A 25,242-nucleotide genomic window follows, 5' to 3' on the forward strand; every position below is an offset into this window, starting at 1 on the left:
AGAGTTAAATTATGTAACTAGTTCTATCGCTATTTTATTCTGCCCTTATCATTGGAATGTACAAAAGACAATTTGTCTCCTTACATCAGGTGTGTCAAACTTAATCACACAGGGGGATAAAATACAAAACACACGTTATAGGTCGCGGGCTGAACAGGATAAACATTTATTTAACATTAAAACTAAATTATTAAAACTTTAAAACCGTAACTTTATAACATAGCCATGAATAAAAACAGGTAGGAATATTATTCCACAATAAATCAACTTAAACCTTAAATAACTTTCTGTATTTTATTCTCTGTAAAAATATATTTTTTCAAAATGATACAATTTAGAAATAAAGGCAAGATAACATTGGTCCATTAATAACAATAAATTAAAATGATCTGGCACGTCAGATCTGGCCCCCGGGCCCTGACTTTGACACATGTGCCTTACGTCATGTAACTGTCATGTGCACAAGGAACATCAAAGAATGAAAATAGTGTGACATATAGTGCGATCTTTATTGGGATTTAAAACCACCAAGAGAAAAGTAATTCTTCCGAGATTAAATCCCTACATCAAATTTGTTTTTTTGTAGAAACTAAATCTTTATCCTGTGATTGAAATCAAAGATCTAAGATTTCCTTTTTTTTTTTTTTTTTCAGGACCCACCTTGAAACTGAGGAGACCCATTGTTGTGAAAATGTACCAGGAAAAAATAAATGAGATATACTCAGGAGAGAAACAGTAGACTGCACTGCACTGCATGGAGAGCCCAGGCGCTCATGGGAAATGTGGCCAGAAACAAAGGAGAGGTTTGTGTTGCCAAAAGCTGTGAGGACGTCTCTCTTTGCTTTGAATGTAAATCCACGTCTTACAGTTTGACACTGGCTGCACACGTGCGAAAAGATCGCAAAGCAGAGCCAATTTTTTAAATTTATTTTCCCATGCGAAACATGGAGGTGGGAGTTTCATGGCTCCTAATTAAAGAGGAAAGAACGGGTCGGTGCAACTGAAACAAGTTCGAATGTTTACTTTGAAGAAAAACATTTCTAAACTTCACACACATTCCTGTTTATTTTTTCTGGTGAAGTGCATTTGAATGCAGTCCAATCTTTAAATCTACCATCTCCTGGTTCCCATGACAACCTAGAGAAAAGAAAAGAACGTCAGCTGTCGCAACAAGTGCAATGAAGGTTTATTCTGTATGTCGGAAACTTTTTTTTTGAGATATTTATTTAGTGGTAGATTTGTCTTCATGAAGTAAAAAAGAAAGGCTGAATGTTGACATGTACTTTACTCTGTTTAAGTCATCACGTTTTTGTCTGTATCAGCACAAACAATGCATATTAAGGGGTACACTGTCAATGAAACTCACAAATCATAAATAAGCAAAAATATTTTGTCAACTGATAATTGCTGCCACTTTAAATAAATGTAAAGATTTTTTGTACGTCTAAATCTGACTAAATCGATATTAAAGATGGTTTTAATCTTATATATATTTGGTTATTTCAACTATTTAAAAAAATGATTTTAATTGTGTTCTTTCGAAATGAGAAAAAATGGTTGTGTTTTTAATGAAATTAATTAAATTAAATTTACGTTGGTTATTTTTGACTGTGATGTTTGTTATGACTGATAGTCGTACAATTAAAGCACTGCAATGATTTAATGTAAGAATTTGACAACATGTGCCTTTTTTAAATTAAAAATGTGCAGAATATAAATCTTTGTGAAGAAATACTGTGTATTCACACCCACCAATACACCTGAATTAGCTGCTCTCCTCTTGTTGCACTGCTTTTATTATAATTAAATGGATCATATCTAACGCTGGAGTTGTAAGCATCACTACACCCTCACTGGAGGCTGCTATCAGAGAAAAGTCTAACTCTGTACAACCTGATTTAAAACGTGTTTCCATGTTTTCCTTCAAACAAGCTGTTTCAGTTTTATCAGTGCTCAGGTTTGTGCATTCCTTAGTTTTTTTCATTATATTTTACAAGTTTATAACATTAGAGATGTGTGGATCTAGATGATGAATGTTTATATTTCTAAGGGGCATAAATGAAGCAGCATGGACCGAAGCTAGTTGATCCAAAAAATTTGCCAAAATTAGCAGCTGAGTGGGAAAACTGATTGAGATGTTGTACAAATAACAGCGACACACCCCCAAAACACACCCACTCCAATAAAAACTGTGTTTTTAACATGTTTTTGTGGTATTTTGTGATGATGGAGGACATACACAAAGAAAACTAAGATTTTCTGGCATCCCTGAGTGTCTTTTTCAATTCAAATCATGCAAAACACCATTTGAAAAAGAGCATTACATAGATGTAATTGTAATAGATGTATGTTAGGAGGGCCATAAGCTCCCTGCTCCGCTCCATTCTGATGCATCTTTGTTATCCTCATCTGAGTTGGAATCTGGCTCAAAACTGTAGCCTCGATATCACTTTTGTTGCAACAATAATGTTAATTTGAGGTTTCAGGGGATGTAAGCATGAGCAAACCTAGACAGATGGGTGATGGGAAGGTGGTCCTGCCCACAACTCAGCTGCAAATTTCGAATTATCCACTGGCGCTCTGCAGAAACAATGACACAGAATTTTTTGATTTTGGCTAAAAACGCCATAATCACATCATAAATAGACCAAAATAGGATTGGAGTGGCTTTTAAACATTGGTGTTCAACACCTGTATTTTCTTTTTTTACACTGGAGCAAATTGAGAATAGCTCTATTTTGAAAAAAGCCTCTAGTGGTCATTTGAGGAACTGCAATATTTAGAAGGTTTACCATTAAATGTATAAATGGAATGTTTTTATTTATTTATTTCAAAGATTACCTTCAACACTGTAACTTAAACTCACATATTTGGAGCCTGGTGACACAGATCAACTGTCTTGATTTTTGCTTTTGTTTGACTCTCAAAACACAAAGAAACAGGAATCCAACGTCTGCAGAGCTTTCAAGCAGGAAACCATTTCTTCAGGTGAACTTTAGAAGATCAAATTGGTTTCACAATGGAAAAGAAACATCAGCTAAACAGATTTCAAGAGGAACTGCCTTCATCTAAAGCTAACATTCGCGTAAGGCAGCATAAACAAAAAGCTAAGCCAGACGTGGAGCCTGGCAGTGAACATTTAAGGATGCAAACCAAGCTTGATGAGCCACAAGCCAAGACATTCAGACAATGGGAACTGGAGTGCAAGTATCTGGTCGGTGTCAAAATCACAGATGAAAGAAACCAGGGTCTTCCTGCTGTAGAGGAACCACAGATGTATGGTTTTAGTTTTAGAGTCCTGCCCTTGGTAGTAGATGTGTTTCAGGACCATCCAAAGACAAAAGAACCACATACTGACGATGTTCCCCCCTCAGCCCAGAACCCACACACTGGTTTGGAGTCTCCTAAACCTGAGGCTACAAATGACCCACCAGTTCAAGACCAAGCTTTGGAAACACCTGAGGGAAAGTCAGAGGAAGAGGTGCATCCTGGTGCCGCCACAGCAAGTAGGTCCAAAGCAGAAGATGAAATCCTCAGTAAAGATCCTACCTTCTTTCTGAGAGCGTGCGTTCACGCAGTGGTCAAACAGTTTTTCATCGAATCAGACGCCGTCTTTCCTGGAGTGGACATTAAGAGCATCAGCAGAAGGATTTTCAAGAAAGTCTACAAGGAAGTTAAAGACGTGGATCTCTCCAACACTGACATGTACAATGATCTCAACTCCACTGTCTACTCTGCTCTCATTGCAAAATGGGGAGTGGACAACCTCCAGCAGATCATCATCAACCTGACCAACGCGGTCACGGACAACACCTTTGTGTCGTGTTTCACAAAACTGCTGAAGCCAAAGAAGGAGCCGAGCGCCATCAAAAATCTGGTTTTGAACGCAGGCCAACGATTCAAGACATTTTTGGGGATGTAAAACTTCCCATGGATACAAAATAAAAGCACATTGTGTCTTTACTTTTAGTATTTTCATCATTAGCCAAAACTTGGGGTCAGGATGTATGGTTTTCTTTTAAAAACTGTACTTTAAACTTTAATTTTTTATTCTTATTACCGAGTGAGTTCTATTTGTGAAAGAATCACTTTATTTTAGTGTTACCAACATGAGAAGGCAAAACTAAATCTGATTAAATTACACAATTTCAAACCTAAAGGTTTAAAAAAATGTATAAAAAAATAAGTCTCAAAAATGTATAATAATGAAAACAAATAGTTGTAATCTTTTTTAAATATACCAAAAATTGATCAAAAACAATATAAACTACTTTGATATGTTATTGTTGTTGTGGGGTTTTCAAAATAAAACGTTATTCCATCAAAAAATATACCTAATTAGGTTAAGTGATTAAGAGAATATTTTCTCAGATTAATTTTTTTTCAAGGTTTTATCTTTTTTTTAGAACAGCAGCTTTAATACAAAATAAAAATCTTCCACCACTTTCCGTTGACTTATTTCTGCACGACCACTGAAATTAATCAAGCTTTGTTAAAATTCTACCAACAAAAAACAACTAAAACACAGAATGTAAAATGTTTCTGAACATACAAAAAGAACAAAGTGAAATTAAGCCTAAAGAGGAAAATAAAGTACAATAAATAAAAACTGCAATTATATAAAAAATAAAATACAATAAAAACATAAACAGAATTTATAGCAAAATTTAATATACGTATATACAGTAAATTTAATTCAGAAAAATATATATAAAAAAATGAAATACAATTTTAATATATACATTTTAACTTTTTAGGTTTTTTTATTTTAACTGTTCTTAGAAAAAAAAAAGTTTTATTATCTGTTAAGTCTGTCAATAGTTTATATATGACACAAGTAGCAATGACTGTGTGATTGAAACCATTTATTGAACAGGAGTTTCTGAACTGAAGAAAGTGTGTTTCCTCAGGTGAACAGCAGGGGGCGCAAAATATTCATCTTCAGTCAGTCCCTAGTTTTTAGTCATCACAGTATGGGTTCTGGTCGATTTAAATTACTTACTGAAATGTGTAAGTACACAGACATGAAAATATTAATACTTACATAGTAATAGTATAATTTACTAGTTTTTAAAATAAAAAGCCACAAAAAACTTCCAGATAGCAACGATAATGGTTTTTGAAATCTAAATGTATGTAGGTAATTTTGCTAAATTGTTTTTACTTTGCATTGTAAATAAATTGAGACAGTAAAATTGTGCTAAGAACAATCATGTGGACCTTTATTGAAGATGTCACTTGAGCTTGAGGCCATTTTTAAACCCCTTGTCATGCAGGCCTCAGCCTGATGGCTGAGCATAATAGTGACAGTAAGCTGTGTGCTGTTGGGCGTGGAGTCCGTGCAGCTGCAGTATAGAGATACAACATGTATCTATTCTTAGCTGTGTGTCAACATGCTGCCTCTGTGAATATGGAAGGAACAGCAGGAGATTATTGTTAACTTAGAACAAGCTATTACATTTTATTACTAACCAAACTTTACAGCCGCATTTTAATGTACTAAAATGCTTTATCATAAATGTGAAGTGGTTCAGCACAAAAGCCTTCCCTGACACTAAAACTGGGAGGGGGCTAAAAAGCACGTGTACTGGGCGGGCTCTAAACTAATCCGCCAACCAATGAAAATCGAGGATTCTTGCATAAATCTAAATATATTAAAGCCGTCTGGATACCCGAGCGCTGATTGGCTGAAGCAATTCCGAGCAGCCAATCGTTTAAATGACAGGCACCCAGCTGTTCATTAAGTCCCGCCCCCCGCTTCGACAAATCCCGGAAATGCTCTCTTAAAGAGACAGACGAGGAATTTCCAGAGAAGACTGAAACAACGAAAACAGCTGCGAGCACCAAAAAGGACAAAATAAGGCTGGAAAGAAGAGGAGAGGACGGAGGGGTTGTGTGGCAGGGCGGCCGAGCTCAAGCTAGCGTTTGTTTGAGGACTCTCACGGCTAATGTGGTCAAAGATTTCTGGCCTTGAGGTCGGTTTTACGCTTCGGGGACGTTAGCTACTTAGAAACCGACAACGTAGCAGTCAACACGACAGAGAGATAACACAAAAAGGCTCCGGACACACGTCAGTGCTGATCACCTGGAAGACTCCCTTTCTGAGAGGTGAGTCACTCCAAATCCCCTCAATTTGTCTTGGTTGTGTTTCATTTTCTGACTGGATGTGTGTAAGAAATCTAATAAAAATACGAACACTACGTCCCTTTAAAGAGCCGTTTTTACGCTTTACCTGTAATCATGCTGCATTTTTTTTTGTCCCTTTTGTGGGTTTAGACAAAAATGTCTGGAATGAAGCTTGATCCAGCTGATGAAATGACAGCTCCCCTGCAGGATTTAGGGGGCGTTCCCAGGCTTTGTCTGCCTTTTATTTGGCACTTTTCTTTATGTGTGCAAGCCCAGTCTAGTAAAATAATAAAAGTGGTAACCCATAGGAGTGGTTAGTGCACTGCACACGTAAGATATAATAGGAATGATCATCCATCTGTGGAGCATATCCTCGATTTGGACTCAGTGGTGCATTGATGATGAGAACAGTAAAGCTTGCAGGACAGCCCTCAGTGCAGTGGGTGTATTGTTCCCCTGGATTGCACTTGGGAGTTGAATTGCATCATGCAGTAAAGAGGCCAACTGATGTTGGTGCAAAAAAAAATGTGTAAAATCAATGTAATGCTTCATTTGCATGATAATTCTCGTCATGCACATGCTGCTGCATCAGCCTGGCAGCACACGTGCACGAGGGTATCCTGCAGCTGCCTGGCATATCTATAACAGGGGATATTTCTGCACATGCATATGCATCCGCTGAGCTGCTGGAGCTACCCCCACCTCTCTGTCTGGGAGAAAGCAGTGGGCTTTGTCCTCAGCTGAGTGTGACGTCATGTGGATCTTTGCTGTAACCAACCCTGAAGGCGATGTACATGTTGTTCTGCAAGCCTCGGCCTGGGCTTGTCCCGTGCACAAACGCACCAACTTCCCAAAGGGGGAAGCAGTCAAAGATGTTAAACGAATGCCCTCTATTTATATCAGAATTGAAGATATTTACTGCATTGGTGATTGGTGGACACTTGTAGCACAGAAAGAAACCAGCTCAAATGTCATGTTCGTTTGGTTCCATGCTGGTCTGTATTTAATGTTTCTGCTTTGTAGCATAAAATACAGGTCCACAAAACAGGTTTTTGTTTTGTCAGATTTGTAGCATCGTATAAAATGTGTTTTCATTCATATGGATATATTCAAATGGTTTCACAGCTTTTTTGAAGATGCCCTTTAATTCATACGTTGCCCTACCTGCAGTGCAGCAACAGTTTCATTCATGCAGAGGTCATCTGATAATCTCTGACAGTGTGAATTAATGGACCCTTTTGTCCTCTGTCTGTTCTCTATTTCACATTTTTTGCAAATCAAGTGTCTACCTTTTCATTTTTTTTTTTGGTGCATTTGTCTCTGACAAGCGTGGTGGATGTGTGTGTGGGTGAAAAACGAGTCTAGCTATTAAATGCTTTGAGCTGCTGAGGGTTTGTTGTCAGCCCTCCAGTGTGTGTCTGCTGGATTTGATGTCAGAGATTACAAGTTATTATGTGGGTTAGATCCACTACTCAACACTGCTATAGGGCTTTATTGATCGGTAATGTGTTTACGTGTGACTGCATGTCTGTGCAGACTCACACTGCAAAGCCAAATTACATCTTTGGAATAAAATATGCAATTTTTTATAGGTTTGAGAAGCTTGGTTATGCATATAACATCATAACTGCAAAAAAATCTAAAAAAATTCTACTTTCTTTAGCGGTTTCTCTTTAGAATCCAATTTAAAACCTCCTTCTAAACCCTGCTAACCTGCAGGAGTGTGGGAAACTGAACGGTCCCCTCTCTAACAACCTCTTTTGTGCTGCACAAAGTGACAACCCATTATTTCTCCTCTTTCTTCTTTTGTGAAACCTCCGTGGCAGAAACTTGACCGTTTATGTTTCTGTGATGCTGGAGATCATTCAACCCAAAGACAAAAACGGACATAATGAGCTGCTGAGGGGTCTTTCTGCTGAAGATGAAGTTTGGCTTGCAGCCATCCTTGTCTGCATAAAAGATTAATCTTTTTATTTTTAAACCACTTTGAGTACAAAAAATAGATTTTACAGGACATTAAATTGACTTAAAAAGATCCTTTTTTGCAGTCTGAGTTTCTAAGTAAACTTCGCCTGCAGCTTCATGTGGTCCTAACGATTAACTTAGCTTAACTTCTGGTTTACCATTAAAGGTCAGTCAGTTGACAAGAGGAAGTAGCTGGTCCCTTTAAAAACCTGCAGCTTCCCTGTTTGTCTGACTAACTGACTAGAAGCATAGAAATACTCCTAAAGTAAACGGATGCAAAGTTAAACTGTTTCAAAGGTTCATCTGCTGGTTTGATCAGACTTTTAAGATGCCGAATCTTATTGATCTTGCAAAAATGGAAGCTAATTGGTTGATACTGAGCCTGAGGATTGAAAAAACAGATTTACAGTTACAGAAATTTCAGTTTATTTTCCAGGATTAACCAAACATTTTGGATATAATATAATTTTTGTATCAAGTGAACGTTAGGAAAGCAGCTTCTCATGCTCAGCTTTATGTTGTACTTTAACTTAAACTCTGAGAAGTCCAGATTAAAAGAGGACGACTGTGAGCGTCTCAGCTTCTGAATTAATCAACATGGTTTGATATTTCACCCTAAACCACTAAGCCGGGTTGCATCCAGTTAATCTGTGGCTGCGCTTGTTGCATTTCATGCTTCAAACTAAAGACTTTTTTTCAATATGCACTTAGGTCACTATGAGGTGTACACTTGGAAAGGCTTTTGTCTCCTCATAAAATACTTCCCTTTACAGAAAAAATAGTTTATTTTGGGACATGTTGAGGTCTGTATATCCTGAGCTTCATTGTCACCTTCTCGGTTTTTAAAGGCAGGACTTCAACATCTGTCCTATATGCTTTTATGGCCCGTTTTGTTCCCAGAAGCACAGCTTCCCAGTGGAAAAATCAAATTCAGAGAGTATGACAGTTTTACACTGACTTCTCACATTTGCCCAAACCACACTTTCCTTCCCTTTGGCAAAAGAATGCAGTTAAATTTGACAGTTGCTGCCATTCAGGAGCAAAGAAGCTTTTCCCAAACTCTAAACGTATTTATTTTACTCAAAGGGATTGAAAACATGTCAAAAAGAATACACCAACCGATAACTATATGATTTTATGTCAATTTGTCAAATTTAATTTACAAGTTTTCTTTCAATGATACAACAATAAAATGAGTTTACATTAATTTTTATTGTTTTAAAGGACTTAAACACAACCCCTTTTAGCCATAAACATAATGGGAAATGAATTTCTTAATGAGGGAGCTGTAGGTTTGAATGTTCTGTTCTTAAGTGCAGCATTAAAGCTTTTGTAACTTGTGACACACAGCTGCTCAGATGGTAATTGGTGGTTGTGATAATTATAGTGGCTCCACATTCATTCTGACTTTTGGGTTTTCGTAAACAAAGTATTACTTTTACGGTTTTGCATCTGTTGTAATATAAGATGGGATCTTGAGAGAAAGAAACCCTCCTCATCCTCTGCGTCACCTTTCTTCTTCAAAGTGTGTTTTTGAACGACTTCCATCTAGCAGGCTTTAAAAAGCAGTTATCAGACGGTGCAGACGCTATATCTGTGTGCGTGATGTGTGCCAGCTTATGGCTTATCAAGCTGTCGATTCTCAGCCCCTCCGTGTGTCCATTCCTCTCTTTTATGCTGACATTTGTCTTATTTCTGTCTGCGCTCTTTATACTCACCCCTCCATCTTGTGAATGCTGGTGTCAACAGACTTCTGTCTTTGATTGGTCTCTCAGAGGTATTATAAAGTGTTAGGATGGAAAAAAAAAACACATATAACCTTTAAGTTGTGTTATGAAATGAGCTCATATTTGCAGCAAAGCATGAGTAAAACCATCAGTTCATAATCATGAAGCATATTTATCTTTTATGGTTGGAAAATTATGTCCACGTGTGGAAATAACTGTGTGTATTTGAAGAAAAAAGGGAAAATATTGCAAGTGCAGGAAAATGTGGTGCTTTTTTACAACACAATTTTTTTGCTGTGTAAAAAGGATCCAGGAAATCAGATTTATTGTTAGAATTTTAGTTCGCACTTCTAAACCGTTTTAAATAATTATTATTTTTGAAGCATATGTGTTGTACAAACGGATCTATCCACAAACTCATGTCAGAACTTTTGACAGGAAAATTAACCAATTAGCTCCTTTCACTTGTCAGTAACAATCAGATTGTAAAATGTTGAATTCAAATGAATCAATCTTTTTTTTTTCTTTTTTTTAAGATCATTTTTGTTTCTAAAGCATGAGATTACTTTCAGCAAAATCAAATATTGTATCATTACATCAACATCATGCCTGGTTTCTACTTTAAATTCAAATAAAAATAGAAACCAGTTTTACCTTTGGAACTCTGAAGACATTCGGTGTCTTTTTTTTTACTTACTTTGCATTACTGGTGAGTGAAAAGTGGTTTATAAATGGATTTTGATTTGATTTTATACTGTCAATCTCTCATACTGTTATACGAAACAAACAGAAGTGATCATTTCAAGTTAGTTATGGACATTTCCTCCCTTACTGTGAGAAGAACACAACAAATGTACAATTTCTGAGGAAATCCATCTCCAAAATCAGCTGTTGTCTATCTTCTACCACTAAAGCAACATTTTCATTTTTTTCTCATTCAATTATCAAACATTTTAGTTTTTGCTACATTATTCAGTTTGAGAATATTCATAAGGAAATGTAAGGCAGATCTCCGCTCTCTGTGTTAAAGCATTTTTTTAATTGGAGGTTTTCTCCTCCTTTGTGTTTTACAATGTGGCTGAGTGGGATGATCTGAATAAACGATCCGCTTCAAAATGAAAAGGATAAAGAAAGATTCACTTCAGAGGATCTGACCGATGTTTATGTCATTTGTAGATGTTTTTCTGCCCCTCTTTTTAAATCTTTGTTTAGGGATATACCAGTTATGTTTATGTATATAAATCTGCATTTGTTGTGTGTTTTAACTGAGGTTTGAGCTTCTCATTCACAAACACAGATGCTATGAATAGAAAATAAATTAAAGAAAAATTAAAAAGATGTCTGAAACCGGACTGTAAATATGCTTATTTTTGTATAAAATACAAGTTTTACACATGGAAGCCAATAGAGAATTGCTCTTTTGAGCGACCGCCCTCTAGGAAACGAAGATTGTCTGGAACAGAAATCTTCGGTAAACCCCACTCTGAATACAGACCAAACACAAGGTTTAGGACTCGATCTGGAACAAATTAAGCCGACCCGGTCCAGAACGAAATGTTTCCAGTAGGGCTGGGAATCACTAGCCATGTACTGCGATACCCGATACATGGCTCACGATATCGATGATATTGCAATACTGCGATAATTGGTAAAAATCATCTCTAATAACTCGCATTATAAAGACGAACACATATTTTTTGGAAATATATCCCTGTTTATTTATTTTTTGTCTTAAACACAATTATAATAAACAGCATTGTGTTTTATTTTGTGCAACAAAAAAAGACACTTGTGTAACATTGATGAAATCAGTAAAACTATGTCTTTGACAAGTATTGACATCCATTGAACTGGAATTATTGTTAAAATTCAGTGGTGACAATAGTAAACATGAACATCAGTCCAAAACTGTTGTAAACTGAATCCAAATTAAATAATTAAAATGGCTGCCAGGCACATTAGTACTTGTGGCAGCCAGTCTTGAAACACACGCCCCATCTACCTCCAAAGGAACATCTCACCAAAGGATGAAAAATATGACGTTTTACATCCTCTTCAAATGAGAAAAAACAATCAATACTTGGTGAGAACCCATTGAGAATCAATCGCAGGACTAAATATCACAATATATCGTAATATCGATATTTTGGCGCAACCCTAGTTTCCATTGTGAATACACTCTAAAACTATAATTAAATATGCCTACATACATAAAAACTTAGCATTTTGGGATTTTTTTAGATTTTGTTCTTTGTGGTTTAAAAAGAAAAAAGAAAGTGTGTCATATTAATTTATTTAGGTATTGTTTGCAGCGCTGTGAAACAAAAGTGTCGTGTGTTTAGTGCAAACGATCCACATCTCTCGCTGTAGTTCAGCCAATTATAAATGACTCGACTTGGTAAAGGCAAACTTGTGATTGAACATCTTTCCGTTTTCATCACATGTATATGACAAAGGCATTAGAGACACAACAGAAAGAGAAACTTACAGTTATTTACTTCCTTATGAACCTTTTTACCAACATCATATTGTTGGTTTCTGTGGTTTTCAGCCGACGCTACTTTTGGATGGATTTTCCTATACGTATTTGTATTCTTTACATCCCTGGTTGTAATGTCCTTATAGCTGCTGAAGCTTGTGTGTACATGTGCTGTGCTGGTTAATTGACTTTAGGATTAGCCCTAACCAGACCTCTCTCTGACCTTTATCTTCAACCCCCCATGCTGAGGTGGAAGTTACACTCTGTACTAAAGCCTGAAAGTCTACATTTGTGCTTTTAAATACTTTTAGCTGGATTGTTGTACTTTTAATTCTAATTCTCTACATACTTCTTAGTTTTTATTACACATTTACAAAGGTGGTTGTGAAAGCTTTCATCATAATGTCCTTGACGGTCCACGCTGGTTAATAATCCCCTCTGGTTAGTTATCAGCAGTGGGAAGAAGCGGCTGGTTAAAAACTGACAGCTCAAGTTGAGTTTTCCTGAAACGCGATGGAAAAAAAAAAATCTTTCCTGTGTTTGTTTTCCTTTTAAACTGCAGAACTCTGTCATGCTGTGAGCACAAAACAAAACACTGAGGAGATTTAAACCCCGAGAAGAATGACATGGAGAAAAGTGCCCAAAGGCAAAAGGAGCAGAGCAAAGCGTCTGCACAAACAGGGAGGGAGGTAAAGAGCATGACAGGGAGGGGAAAAGACAGGCGGCCAAATTCACTGTGAAGGAATGAGGGCTAAGAGGGGAAAAGAGGAGCGGTGGAGTGACGGAGAGCATTATTTTCAGTCCTCTGTGAATACTGAACATATTTCTGTGAGGAGTCCACGGGGCTGGCCCGACTGGCTATCGGGACCGACGGCATCCTCCACATCTGACTGTGTGTCATCGTTCTCCTTTTGAGTCGTTTCCTACTTCGCTTCTGTTAAGTTTAGCTCATTATTTCCATCCTGCTTTGCCAAAAACTGCCTTGTCATTGGTTATTCATTCTAAAATAATTTTAATGGTGCAAGTTCCTCCTTTATGCTTTTTCAGATCACTAGTTCTGTTCAAACTCTTTCATAATCTCACCAAACGGGTTTTGGAACTGAAATAAAAAAAAAAAAGTCAAATCAAAGGAAGCTTAGTGCTACACAATTAAACCAACAAAATTGATATTGTTTTTTTAATTTAACTTTTACATCCTAATAAAGTCAGTTGAGTACTTGAATAATAAATGATTCTTTACATTGTTTTAAAAAGTTAATTGGTGTTGTTGTGGTTTGTGGTAATCTTAAAAAAGCCTTTAAAAAGCCACTCCAATGAAAATGATGTTTTGGTGTTTTAACATGTTCCTGTGGCATTTTTCTGATGATAGAAGAAATTTATTAAGAAATTAAGCTAAAAGAGTATTTCTGTATTTAAATTAATGTGAATCGAGAGGAAACAAAAAATTTCAGTTTGAAGAAACACGTAGTTGTACGTAGAAACTACAACCGGCGGGCCAAAAGTTTCCTGTTCTGCTCCGTTCTGATGCATTCACTTGCAAACAAATAGATCCATGAACGTCTTTGTTTTCCTCGTCTGAGCTGGAATCTGGATCAAACTGTACGGCTGGATAACTCCGATATTGCTCGCCATTTTTGTTGCACCGCTACTGTTAGGGTGGGCGTGTGAGGGGCTGTAAGCTAGCAGGAGAGAGTGTCAACAGCTTAGCTATGGGTGATGGGAAATGGGGCGGTGTTGCTCTGCGCCAATGGTTCTATCCACCTATTTAAGGTGAAGTCCTAATGCCACTTTGTAGGAACTATGTACTAGAAAATGACTAAAAACGTATAATCAAAATTAAAATACCACTTGGAACGCTTTTACAATAACTCCAAAGATGATTCGAGTGGAACTTTAAGGAGATCTAAAGAATTACAAACTTAATATTCATTTGTTTTCAAAATTGAATTTACATTATTCCCTTTTTTCTGACTTTATTTGAATGTATTCGTCTTAGTCTCCTTTCTTTTTACTATAGAGGTTATCAAGGAACATTTTTTAGATTTTTTTTCTTGCTTACCAGATCCTCATCTTGTTTTTTTTTATATATAGATACTGAGATTTTTGCATGATTTGTTGTTCCTTTAGCAAGTACTCATCACCTTATTTACACATGAAAATGACCCAGACCAGGTAGAACAGGATCTTGACTGATTCTTGGTTTCACTCAACCAAAACTCCTGTCACTCTGTAGTGACTATGTCCTAGAAAAATGATGCAGTTTTTTTTATATATATTTTGGCTAAAAACAGCATAATCATAATTAAAAGACGACTGAGACGCTTTTAAATAGCTCAAAAGATGGTCGGACTGAGTTAATCTCATGCAAGTTTCTGCTTTTATTCTGGTGGCTCCGTTTGGTTTCAGTGCTGCCACAGAGAGCAGAAACATTAAAGGCGTGTTTACTCCACAAGCAGTTGTGACGTCTTTATTGAGGAGACTGAGGTGAACTCTGAAGGACGGCATACCTCAATGAGATTTTTCTTTTTTTTACAGATGGGAACTTTAAGGTGACGGTTTCTATAAACAAATACAACAGAAACGCTTAAGAAGCTGTCACCACTGCTCCTCTCGTGTTTGTGTTCCATCAGCATGCAGTCATCCTGCATTCTTGCATGTACATGACACACACACCCCCAAAAGTAAAACAACAACTTTGTTAACCTTCCTATGAAACAGTATGGCTAGAATAGTTGTACTCAAGGCCAGAGTTTGAGGAATCTGGGGCATAAACTGGACAATATTTGAAAACTTTATTGACAAACCCAAACTTCTAAATAAACAGCAGCATGAGTTGGAAGCACGATAACTTCAGTTTGTTTCCAGCTCAAGCTTCTCCTCAGTTGCACTCCAAGTGCCCTTAAAAGGAGGAGGGACTTCACCAAAAAAAAAGAAAAACACCCCCTTTTTTGGAAGCCAATGGGTTCTTAAAGGAGCAGGGTGCTTTAACAATGTTTGCATACTCGATCGGTAGGATTTGCATGATGCCGCTTCCTCAGAAAATCAACAATGTTTGCCGTCAGAAGAAGCGGCGAAGCTCGTTAGTCAACAGGAACCTGGTCTGGTTTCAATCCCCACCCATCACTTTATCTGGCTTCACGTCTTGGTTCCTCCTTCACCTCCCTCCCTCCCCTCTGTCCCTTAGCCCCACATCTCTATATTTGGAGGTACGCAGCTGAAGACGTGTCTTGTTTTTCTCTGCCTGCTCACACAGAGCTCCCTGCACCCACGGAAAAGTTTGGATGGAAATCATTCATTGTTTGCCAACAGTTTATAGGCTGCAGGTGGCTGCAGATAACTCTAAATCCTCTGAACATACGTTTCCAAAGCAGATAAGTCTTTTAGGGGGAAATGTGTGACTTCAGTGTTAAACTGATAGCCCTGATGACAAAATAACTGATATAACTAAAAGAGCTCAAAGTGAACTGTCATGCCCGTCTTTTGTCTTCAGCGCAGACACTGAGCAGGAAGCAGATGTTGATCAGGAGTCCCGGCGAGACGATTACAGACAGTGACGGAAATATGAGAAGACTTTGGGTTTGTTCTGCATGTCTCAACCAGCTCTCCTCTGATAGGGAGGAAACCCTCACCTTCCAAATGCAGATAACGCAACACGAGGCAGGTGTGTTCCATTCAGTGCGATAAACCCAGACAAATATATTTTATTTAAATTTGCGCTGTTTCCTCCCACAGTCTGCGTTCCTGCTCAGTGTACATAAGCCACAGCGCTCTGAAATAGCTATGGCATCGTCAACGTGCCGTCCCTTATTAGCTCACAGACGCCAAAACGCTTCGCACACACAGCTTGTGCTGGACTGATAAACATGCACTTCATCTGGGCTCCAGCTGCTGTGTTCCTGCTTTAGTTATAGACAACATGTTCATATCATGCTACACACAGATGAAGGCTGTGGCTGATGAAAGAGCCTGCAAAGAAATAGTTTTCTCTTTCAGAAGCTGCACTTCTCAGTGTTGAACTGCAGGGGTTCATTCAGATCTTTAACAAACAAATATTTATTTGAAGAATTGTTATTTAGCACAAATTTCTCTAAAATATAACAACAAAAGAATAAGGTCGCTTATATCATTTGTGACACCCCAAACAATGAAGTTATGGCGCACTTGGTACTTAAAATCATCTGCACTAGTTTCTATTTTCCATAAAGTTAGAAAAAGAAGTCATTTTTTTTCAGTTGTTTTATTTAGTTCTTCCTTAACTCCAAAAAAATCTATTCTGTTGGGTTTTTTTGTATTGATAGATGCTGTCCATCCTTGATCACAATTTTGATGTATTTTTATATTTTTGATATTGGGCTCTATAAATAAAATTGAATTTAAAATTAAATTGAATTGAAAAAAAAAATATTATATTACTGTTTCCAGTGCTGTTTTAATTATGTTTATGTTGTTTTTAGATTTAAAAGCTTGTGTCGTTTTCAAAGACATAGTTTCTACAGAGCGGCAGTAGTTTATTACAAATTCCTCTCTGAGTAAGGGGTTTGTTAGCCCGCCTCCATTTCCCATCATTCTTCTGTTTACATGCTCTCTTGCGGGCTTACAACCCCAGCATAAATTTACCGGTACAACAAAAATGGTGAGCCAGATCGGGGCTAACCGGTGGTACAGTTTTGAGCCAGAATCCAGCTTGGATGAGTAAAACAAAGACGTACATGGATCCAGGGAGCTTGCTGTAGTAAATTGCAATTTTTAAAAATGTTGTCAGTTCCTGATTCGCAACAATTTAAATAAAGAAATACTTCAAAGTGCAATTTTTAACTTAATTTCCCTATACATATCCTCCGTTATGAGGAAAATGCTCCAAGAACACGTTATAAACACAGTTTTATTCAGGGTCTCATAATCTTAGTTTAGGAAAACATGACTCAGCGACTTGAATTTTTTTCTTCAAATAAAAGTTTCTTTTATATTTTACCCCATTGCAAGATTTTTCTGCTTATTTAAAGAAAATCTGCCATTGGGGAGAGAGTTTTTGACCTATTTTTTGCTGCTCTGTGTGCTGGTGTCATCACATGTTCAGGAGAGACAACAAATTCAAGAGTCAAACTTCTGAAGAAAGTCCTCTCATGCTCTGCACTTTTGCAGAACAAGCCGAGCAGGAGAAGAGGCGGGCTTTCAGCTTTCGCTTCATCCTCCCCAACCAATCCAGACCTCAAGCTCTACATTTGATCCCCCCCTCCACTTCCTTCTCTGGCCAATCAGTCGGTGGCAGAACCCCCCACTTCTGTATGCTTTCACTGCTGAGCGAGCAAAGCATGCCTCAGTATCAGCTGAGAGGAAAGAAACAGAAAACATATCAAGGAAGAGGCGCAACTCAGGCAGAAGTTGAGAGGAAGAACAGATGGCGAGGAGGTGAAGGAGAGGAGATCATGAAGAAGACTTGACAACGTGAGAGGGAGGACACTTCATGTGAGGGAAGAGGAAAGGAGGCTTGAAGAGAAAGACGAGGGGAGGGTTCAGGGCGAGACAAATGGGGGGCTGGGAGTTGTTGATGGGTTTTTGATTTGTGCATGTGCATGGATGTGGGTGGAGGGAGGTAGACAGGAAGAAAACATACCAAGAGAGAGCGCCAGAGCAAGCGTTGGACATCCTGACAGAACAAACGGAGACGCACAACAACTTTGACTCTTCCTTTCTCACCACGACCTGTTGAGGAGGAAGGAAACGACAGAAACAAAAACAACGGAGGACGGCGGCGTCACCCATCCACCAGAAACCGATGGTGAGAGACTTTGACAAGCTGCATCTTTCCGACAGGGTGAGTGCGACAAGTTCTCCTGCGCCCAAGTCAAGTGCTTGAACGACGCTCCTGCTGATCGCTGTCAGGCTGTCAGCTGAGCTCAGATGACTCAATGTCTCCTAAAATGGCCACATGAAAGGGAGACAGTCAGTCAGTCAGACAGGCAAACACAGAGAGGGAGGGAGACAGAGGGAGAGAGGGGGGTGCCCTGTGTCAAACAGCATTCTCAGCAACTATGTCCCAGCTTAGTTTAGACTGCCGTGACTCCCCTCCCTGAGAGCCGTGTTTGGTGCTGCAGAGGCTTTTCTTCCCTCCTGTCACCGCAACTTCCTGTCCCACATCTTCTCTGTCCTGCTGTGGAGCATCAATAGTGGAAACGACTCAGCTGCAGGTTGCAGAAGAGTGCAGCAACTTTTTAGAGTCTGAAAAAGTTTTCTTTGTTCATTAACCCTAAGGTGTTTTGGGTGGAAATCTACTAAAACTCAATGGGACATCCAGGCAAAATGATGTCATCATGTCTGATTTATAGACCCACTCTGATGAAAATCTGTTTTTTTTTTTTGCGTTTCTATAATGATGGAAGATATGTATAAAGAAAATTAAGATTAAGGCCCAGTCCGAATTCTTCCCTTCTCCCTCATTTAAACCTCCAATCGGAGAGTTATGGAAAAATAATCTCTTAATTCGGACGTCACTTCCACTTGATGACATCTCCAATAGTTGCCAGTCAGATCGGTTAGCGTGGAGTTTCCAGCATTCGAATATGCATAAAACAGTGATTTTATAACTTGAAAAAGGTCATGTAAACTTCTGTGCCTTGTGTTGCCCTTTAACTACTTTGGACAACCCTTGGACCACAAATGCCGCTACAGGTTGAGGGGAAGGGACAACAGAAGACATTGGATCGGGCTTAAAACTCAATTTCTGATCATTTAGTGACATTGGTGCTACAGACAACAGTTCTGCTTCAATCCAATGCATCCACTTGTAAACAAATAGATCCATGAACGTCTTTATTTTCCTCTTCTGAGCTGGAATCTGGATCAAAAAGGTACGTCTGGATAGCTCCAATATTGCTCGCCATTTTTGTTGCTCTGGTAATGTTATCTTGGGATTGAAAGAGGCTGTAAACTAGCAGGAGAGAGTGTAAACAAAGGGATGATGGGAAATGAGCTTGCCAGCAGTCCCGCCCACAACTCTGAGGTCGAATATCTGACGTCACACTGCAGAAACTATGTCCTTGGGGGGGAAAAAAAGGTAACTCTTTTACAATAAATCAAAAGATGATTGGAGTGGGACATCCATGAGAGCAGCTGAGCTTCCAGAAACCAGAGCTTTCATAAAAGCCTCATTGAAGATGACAGCTTTAACCGCAGCGTGGAAACAAGTCGTTCCAGACTCAGAAAAGTCCTCTGCTGCAAAGGCACGTTTTCCTTCTCCAAACAGGTGGAGAATTTCTTTAGTATTAAAACAATATTTCCACATTTAGAAATGATTAGTCACTTCAGAGCTAATTTCCGACTCTAAAGGATTCGTTAAAGTGTTTCATGTCATGAAATGAGCTTTCCAGAGGGAAAATTGCAGCATCCTCGTGTGAAAACTAAAGCCTATAAAACGTGTTATAAAAAACATCTCTGAATTTGTGAGCATTCCAGGTTAAATCCAGACATCTGTAAACACAGCAGCTGTGCTCCTCCCAGATACAGTTTCTTTAAGGTGGACTGAGGAAAAAAAAGTGTTTTGCAATCGTCATTTTTATTGCTAAAACAGAAAGGAGTGTTCTTTTCTGTGTTGCACATGTTTTTGTGCACTCGACTTTACACAAAAAACTTTCAGCTATTTTTTTTAAATCTATCACCTCTAAAGATTTTGCTGAGCTGCTTTCCAGCACATCTTTTATTTTTTTGGAGCCATGGGGATTTGAGTGTTTCTGCTTCTTTTATTGCTGCTGCTCAGGTTACTAACAAGCTTCTTCATCTCAGAGGCTTTTAAAAAAAGGAACTGAAGGGATTGGAGTTCCCTTCATTTTCTGCGCCTTCTTTCCCCGACACCTCCATCCTCGTGAAGACGAACTGAAAGCCCTCGGGCCTCAGGAGGTGCTCGATCATCTGACCCAAGACTGCCGGCCTTTGACCCCGTGACCACGCTCGGCCTTGGGTGTCTACAATAGTGCCTATGTGCAGACTCTCATCCATTCTGGTGGAAAACATGTTTCAACAAAAAAACCTCCAGCTGAACGTCTACTTTAAAGGCTGCTGTTTGAGCATTAAGAATATTAAGGCGTTTTCAATGAGTTAAAAACTTAATGTCTATTTGAGATCAGTATTCACTTTAATTAGAATTGTCTCAGTTTTTCTTTCTTTTTGGTATATAGGTTGTCAAATAACATCTTTTTGTTTTTGCTTGTCAGATCCTCATGTGGGATTTTACTTACAGATTATGACCTTTTTGTTTGTTTTTCTTGTTCCTTTTAGCTATTTTTTGGTTTCCTCATTCACACATGCAAATGATCCATTTCACGGGATCTTGAGTGACTATTGGTTTCACTCAACCAAAACTACTTTGATTGTTTTAAGAATCGGGCTTATGATAAACAACAGCACAGACATGAACATATAATCTGAATGCTTACATTAAATGACTTTGTTTCTGTTTTTAACCTCGTACATCCTGATAAGCTGGAATTCCTTTTTTAACCTGAACCCCAATTTAAAATCAGAAACATAAATGTTGGATTCAGATTCAAGAAACAGTTTCTTCAGAACAGCTTCAGCATCATGAGGACCCGAAGCTGAGCAGGTTAGCAGAGATCTTTAAATGAAAGATCAAACTGATTGTTCGTTTTCTGTCAACATCCATCTGCAACCTTTAACAGTAAAAGAGCCTTTTGGGCTTGTTTTCTACTGATCAAAACCTAGAAGGAGCTGCAAACTGTTATTTTGATATTGCTGTGCTTTCATTTCAATGTATTTTTTAATAACAAAAATGAATTATGTATCTTTTCTGGCATGAATACAAACAGAAATATAAAAAGAAACAAGGATGTTCACAGAATGTAAAATTATTTTTTTATATTTGACAGAAGCTAGTATGATTTCTTTTCAGAATAAAAGACACCTTGTGGAAAACGGGATCATAACAGTGCAGCTCTGGATAGCATAAGATAAAATGTGCTTTAAACTCATACAAGATCAGACTTTATACCAAATTTTTGCTTAATGTTTGAAACTAGTGTACACTGAAGGAAGCAAAGAGCAAACAAGACTTTTTCAAGTCACTCAGAATTTAAAAATGTTGACATCATTTTTTCTCAAGGTGCACCTCAGTGATAAATTCATAGACTTAACTAAGCTAAATAAGAAGAAAAAATATTTTTTTTCTTTTCGGTAGCCAAAGATCCACTATGGAGAGATAAAAGAGCAATAAGTGGCTCTGGAGCCACAGGTTCCAGACCTCTTTCCTCCCAGAAGATCCTCTTGTGTCTCATCAGAACATCAGTCCAGAACTTTAGTGGATCATCCAGACGCTCCTCAGTGTTCTTGTTGCTCAGCATTGAACTCCGTGGATCCACGTTGGTCCTGAAGTCTCTTTCTCACTGTTGGATCATGAACTTTGACCTGAACTGAGTCCATCTTCTTCATGACCTCCTGGATGGTCCTCTTTGTATTTTTGGACTCTTGCTCTCTACTCCTGTGAAGGTTTTCACAAATTTCTCCATGTGTAGATGATGGACCTCTGTGGTTCTTTGGAGTCTTAAAGCTGCACTTTGTGTCTGAGATTTTAGTTCTAATTTAGTCTTAAATGTCTTTAAAGACAGGAGTCTTGTTTCCTGTTGAGATTTTTTTTAACATTTATTACATTTCTTTAATGTTTTCAGTCGGAAAAGTTTTGTTCTTGTCGCTGGGATGTGCTTCCAGTTCACTCTTTTGACTTTGGAGTTTGGCCTACATAGGCTGCCGTAGCCTCAGGGCTTCATAAACTTGAGGGACCTTAAGGTTTCACCTTTATCAGAGGGGAAGTTCTGCATATTTCCTTTCTTCTCCATTTGCTTTTTCTTTTCATGTCAAAAATAGTCGTATCTTGTTTTGTTTTGTTGCTTTTGATGTTAGAACTGCCAACAAAAGAGACAATCTTGACAAATTTGGAGCAAGTTATGCAGATGTTTACACTTTGAGACTTTCACAATCTAGAGATGTGCAGGTTGTGTAAATTTGACCCAGATTTCACAGTAAAAGTTCAGATGAACTGAGAATCGGACAGTTAAATAGTGATGGATTTGTGGAGTTCTCAGCTCTGATTTGGCAAACATGCAGCCACACCAAGCATTTCTTGGGGCGAAGCCAGAGCGTTTCCTCTGCTGGTAACTGGATCGAGCTTTTCATAAGGCTGAGCAGCCTCCGTTGGTTCAAAATAAGGTCACGGGGCAGATGGGACCTCAAACAGAACATTGGGGTGTTCGAAGTGGCACAGGCTTCAACTATAAATACTCCTGCTGACTTTTCTTCCTCCCTTCTCAGCGTTGATGGAATTTGCATTTGTCGGCCGTGTTTCCTCTTTTTTGTGACAGTAACAAGCCTTGCCTGTTTTGTTTTGTTTTCTTTCCCTTTAACTCTTCTTTGCTCTCTGAGATTTAACGGAGCAGCACAACCCTGTAGAGCTTTGGAAAACGCTTTTTTGCATTTCTTGTGTTTTCTGCGAACATTTCTTTTGTTTTAAAGCTGGCAGAAGCACCTGTGTTTGTGTTAAATCTGCATCGTTTGGGTTTTCCCAAAGGGGGTGTTATGTGACTGGAGACCATATGCTTCCTGACTAATTACAGGTGACCCTGGCTTCGGTACTGATTCTTAGTCTGCAGCAGTGATAACACCACGAAACAGGAAGACATTTGATCTTTGGTGATTGAGTATAAAAGTGAGGAGTTTTAGAAAACACAACACCTCAGATTCTTGTTTGTTCTTCAGCCAAACCATTTTGATGCTCATTCTTTTGTGTTGATCTGCTGGGGGATCTCGTCACTCCAGGGCAGGTTTTACTGCATCATAAAAATGCGATCAAAATGTTTTAAGAGATAGAAATAAAGTCACTAGTCAGTGTAAAATGAGTTTGTTTAAAAAAAATGGAAGTTTTTTGGCAAATTATTTGCCTGTAATCAAAAATCAAATGTTTTTTATCCTAAATATTGATATTTAAATTTGTTTTTATGTACATAATTGCTATTATGAACATTTTTGTGGACCTCTTTTTTCCCAGCGCCCCATCAAGCCTCCCAAACACTTTTTGCAGCTCTGCTTCCTTTCACCCCCTCCTTCTTTGCGGACAAGTACAAAGGCGTCGTTATCCTTGGCCTGCTGGTTGCCACGGTGACAGCTCAATGTTACCCCCCCCTTAAAAACATTCCAAAATTCAAGTAGGTAGTAAGAGCGGCCTACTTCTTTAGACTTTGGCATTATGGGGTGTCAAGTTGGCTCCGTGGGGGGATCATCAGTGCGTGACGATGGGAGGAATCTGGAGATTTTGCATTTAACTTTAATTCTAAAGGAGCATTTATGATTGCGATGGTGGTTCTCCTTTCTCATGCTTTCAGAATCGAAACATCAGTGAATCTTAATTTGTTGCATTTGTGCTTCTGCAGGGGCTCCGGTTGGAATGACCCAGCCATGATGCCACAGCCATGCCCCACCTGTCGCCCAGGTGTTCCCGGACGGAGAGCCTGGCCATCCGCCGGTCTTAGAGGGGGTGCCAACAGAACCATCAGTCATCAGGACTCAGAGATATTCCCTCCCCAGAGCCGTCTGCAGTACTGACGCTGTGCCCCTGCTGGTCAGTTTTAGGGTGACGAATTTAGAGTTTGACATAAATTGAAGAGTGATGGGTACAAATCTACAACGGAGCATTAGGGCCACCATTAAGATAATCAATAAATACATTTACAAGAATGAAGTCATAAAATTATGAGAAAAAAGTCCTGATTTTGTGAGAAAGTGGTAATAATTTGAGGAAAAAAAGTGGTTTTAAAAGAATAAACTCATAAAATCATGACTAAAATAGTCAATATTTCACAAAAATAAAGTTGAGAATTTATGAGATTCAAGTCACACTTTTATGACTGTTTATTAAGAAAATAAACAACAACAAAAGAACAATATTGTGTTTTAGTATGAGCAGCGTAGAGTGCATTTTAAGTGGTTACTTCAGCTTTGGTTTCAAAAATAAGGAAATACTAAATCTTTTAGTGAGTCAACATTGTTTTATTAGAAGTACAAGGACATAGAAATGAATCTGCAGGACAGTGGGCCTCTTTAGAACAAGATTCTTGACCAACAGGAGTGGATTTCCAGCGGACACACTTTTTACATCGTTTGTAGTTTAGTTGCTTACATTTAAATGCATTATGTCACATGGATTTTTATAATAAACTCAAGCCGTATGGCTTTGCCATAAATGGGTGCTTTCATGTATTGCAGATGGAGGCTTACACAACTAACTAGTGCGTTTTTTTTTTTTTATTTAAAAAAAAAAACTTTTTCCTTGTAAAATTACAACTTTTTTCTCATAATTTTATGGGTTTATTCTAGTAAAATGAAAACTTTATTCTAGCAAGTTTGTGACTTTTCCTTATAATTTTCTAACACTATGTATTTTTTTTTCTCCGTTGTTTGAATTAGGATCAGCTTAAAGTGAAATGAAAAAACAAATTGTAAATAAAAATATTGAAATTTTGACAGTTTAGACTCAAAAGTACACATTGTTAACTTGAAATAAAAAAATGTTAAACCTCAATAAAAAAAGATATAAAAGCTAAATTTTTTTCCCAAATGAAAAAAAAATTAACAGCTGCTGTTTTCTATTTTTCTTTCTTTTTTTTTGTTTCTCTCACTTTTCACTTTCAGTCTTCAATTTACAGTTTCAATTTCAAATGATTGATTTTGTTGTTTAGTCTAATTTTCTGTGGAGAATTTATCTGTTACAGGGACATGATTGACATCAGGTTACAGAGGTTATAGTGATGTCATTTCAGAAACAGGTGAAAAATACAAAACCGCTACAAGTAAGCTTTATCTTTCATTGTATAACACTTTTAGGTGCTAGTATTTCTTTTAAAGCTTAACATATATAGATATATATATAAACCTTAACATGCATATTTA

The 25,242-nt window shown here is 38.0% G+C and overlaps 2 protein-coding genes across 6 annotated transcripts in view; both read left to right on the forward strand.

The window, feature by feature from the left end:
* The window catches only part of LOC112148647 (long-chain-fatty-acid--CoA ligase ACSBG2), a 14,462-nt gene extending 12,261 nt beyond the window's left edge, over positions 1 to 2,201 (forward strand). Inside the window, exon 15 of the mRNA XM_024275886.2 lies at positions 654 to 2,201. Within this exon, the coding sequence (XP_024131654.1) occupies positions 654 to 739 (86 nt within the window). The 3' untranslated portion in view covers positions 740 to 2,201. The remainder of the gene's footprint in view (positions 1 to 653) is intronic.
* A 3,552-nt stretch (positions 2,202 to 5,753) lies between these two features.
* LOC112148420 (protein FAM214B) overlaps positions 5,754 to 25,242 on the forward strand; it is a 31,056-nt gene continuing 11,567 nt past the window's right edge. For 2 of the 5 annotated variants that reach the window (XM_024275526.2, XM_024275525.2), the window contains exons 1-2: positions 5,754 to 6,108; positions 23,727 to 23,914. The gene's annotated coding sequence lies outside the window, so the exon portion shown is untranslated. Of the gene's footprint in view, positions 6,109 to 13,168; positions 13,190 to 17,584; positions 18,113 to 23,726; positions 23,915 to 25,242 lie in introns of those variants that run through there. The other 3 variants (XM_036213482.1, XM_024275527.2, XM_024275528.2) reach the window with 3 other exon arrangements.

Source organism: Oryzias melastigma, linkage group LG9 (assembly GCF_002922805.2).
Source record: "Oryzias melastigma strain HK-1 linkage group LG9, ASM292280v2, whole genome shotgun sequence".
In the NCBI taxonomy this organism is placed as follows: Eukaryota; Metazoa; Chordata; class Actinopteri; order Beloniformes; family Adrianichthyidae; genus Oryzias; species Oryzias melastigma.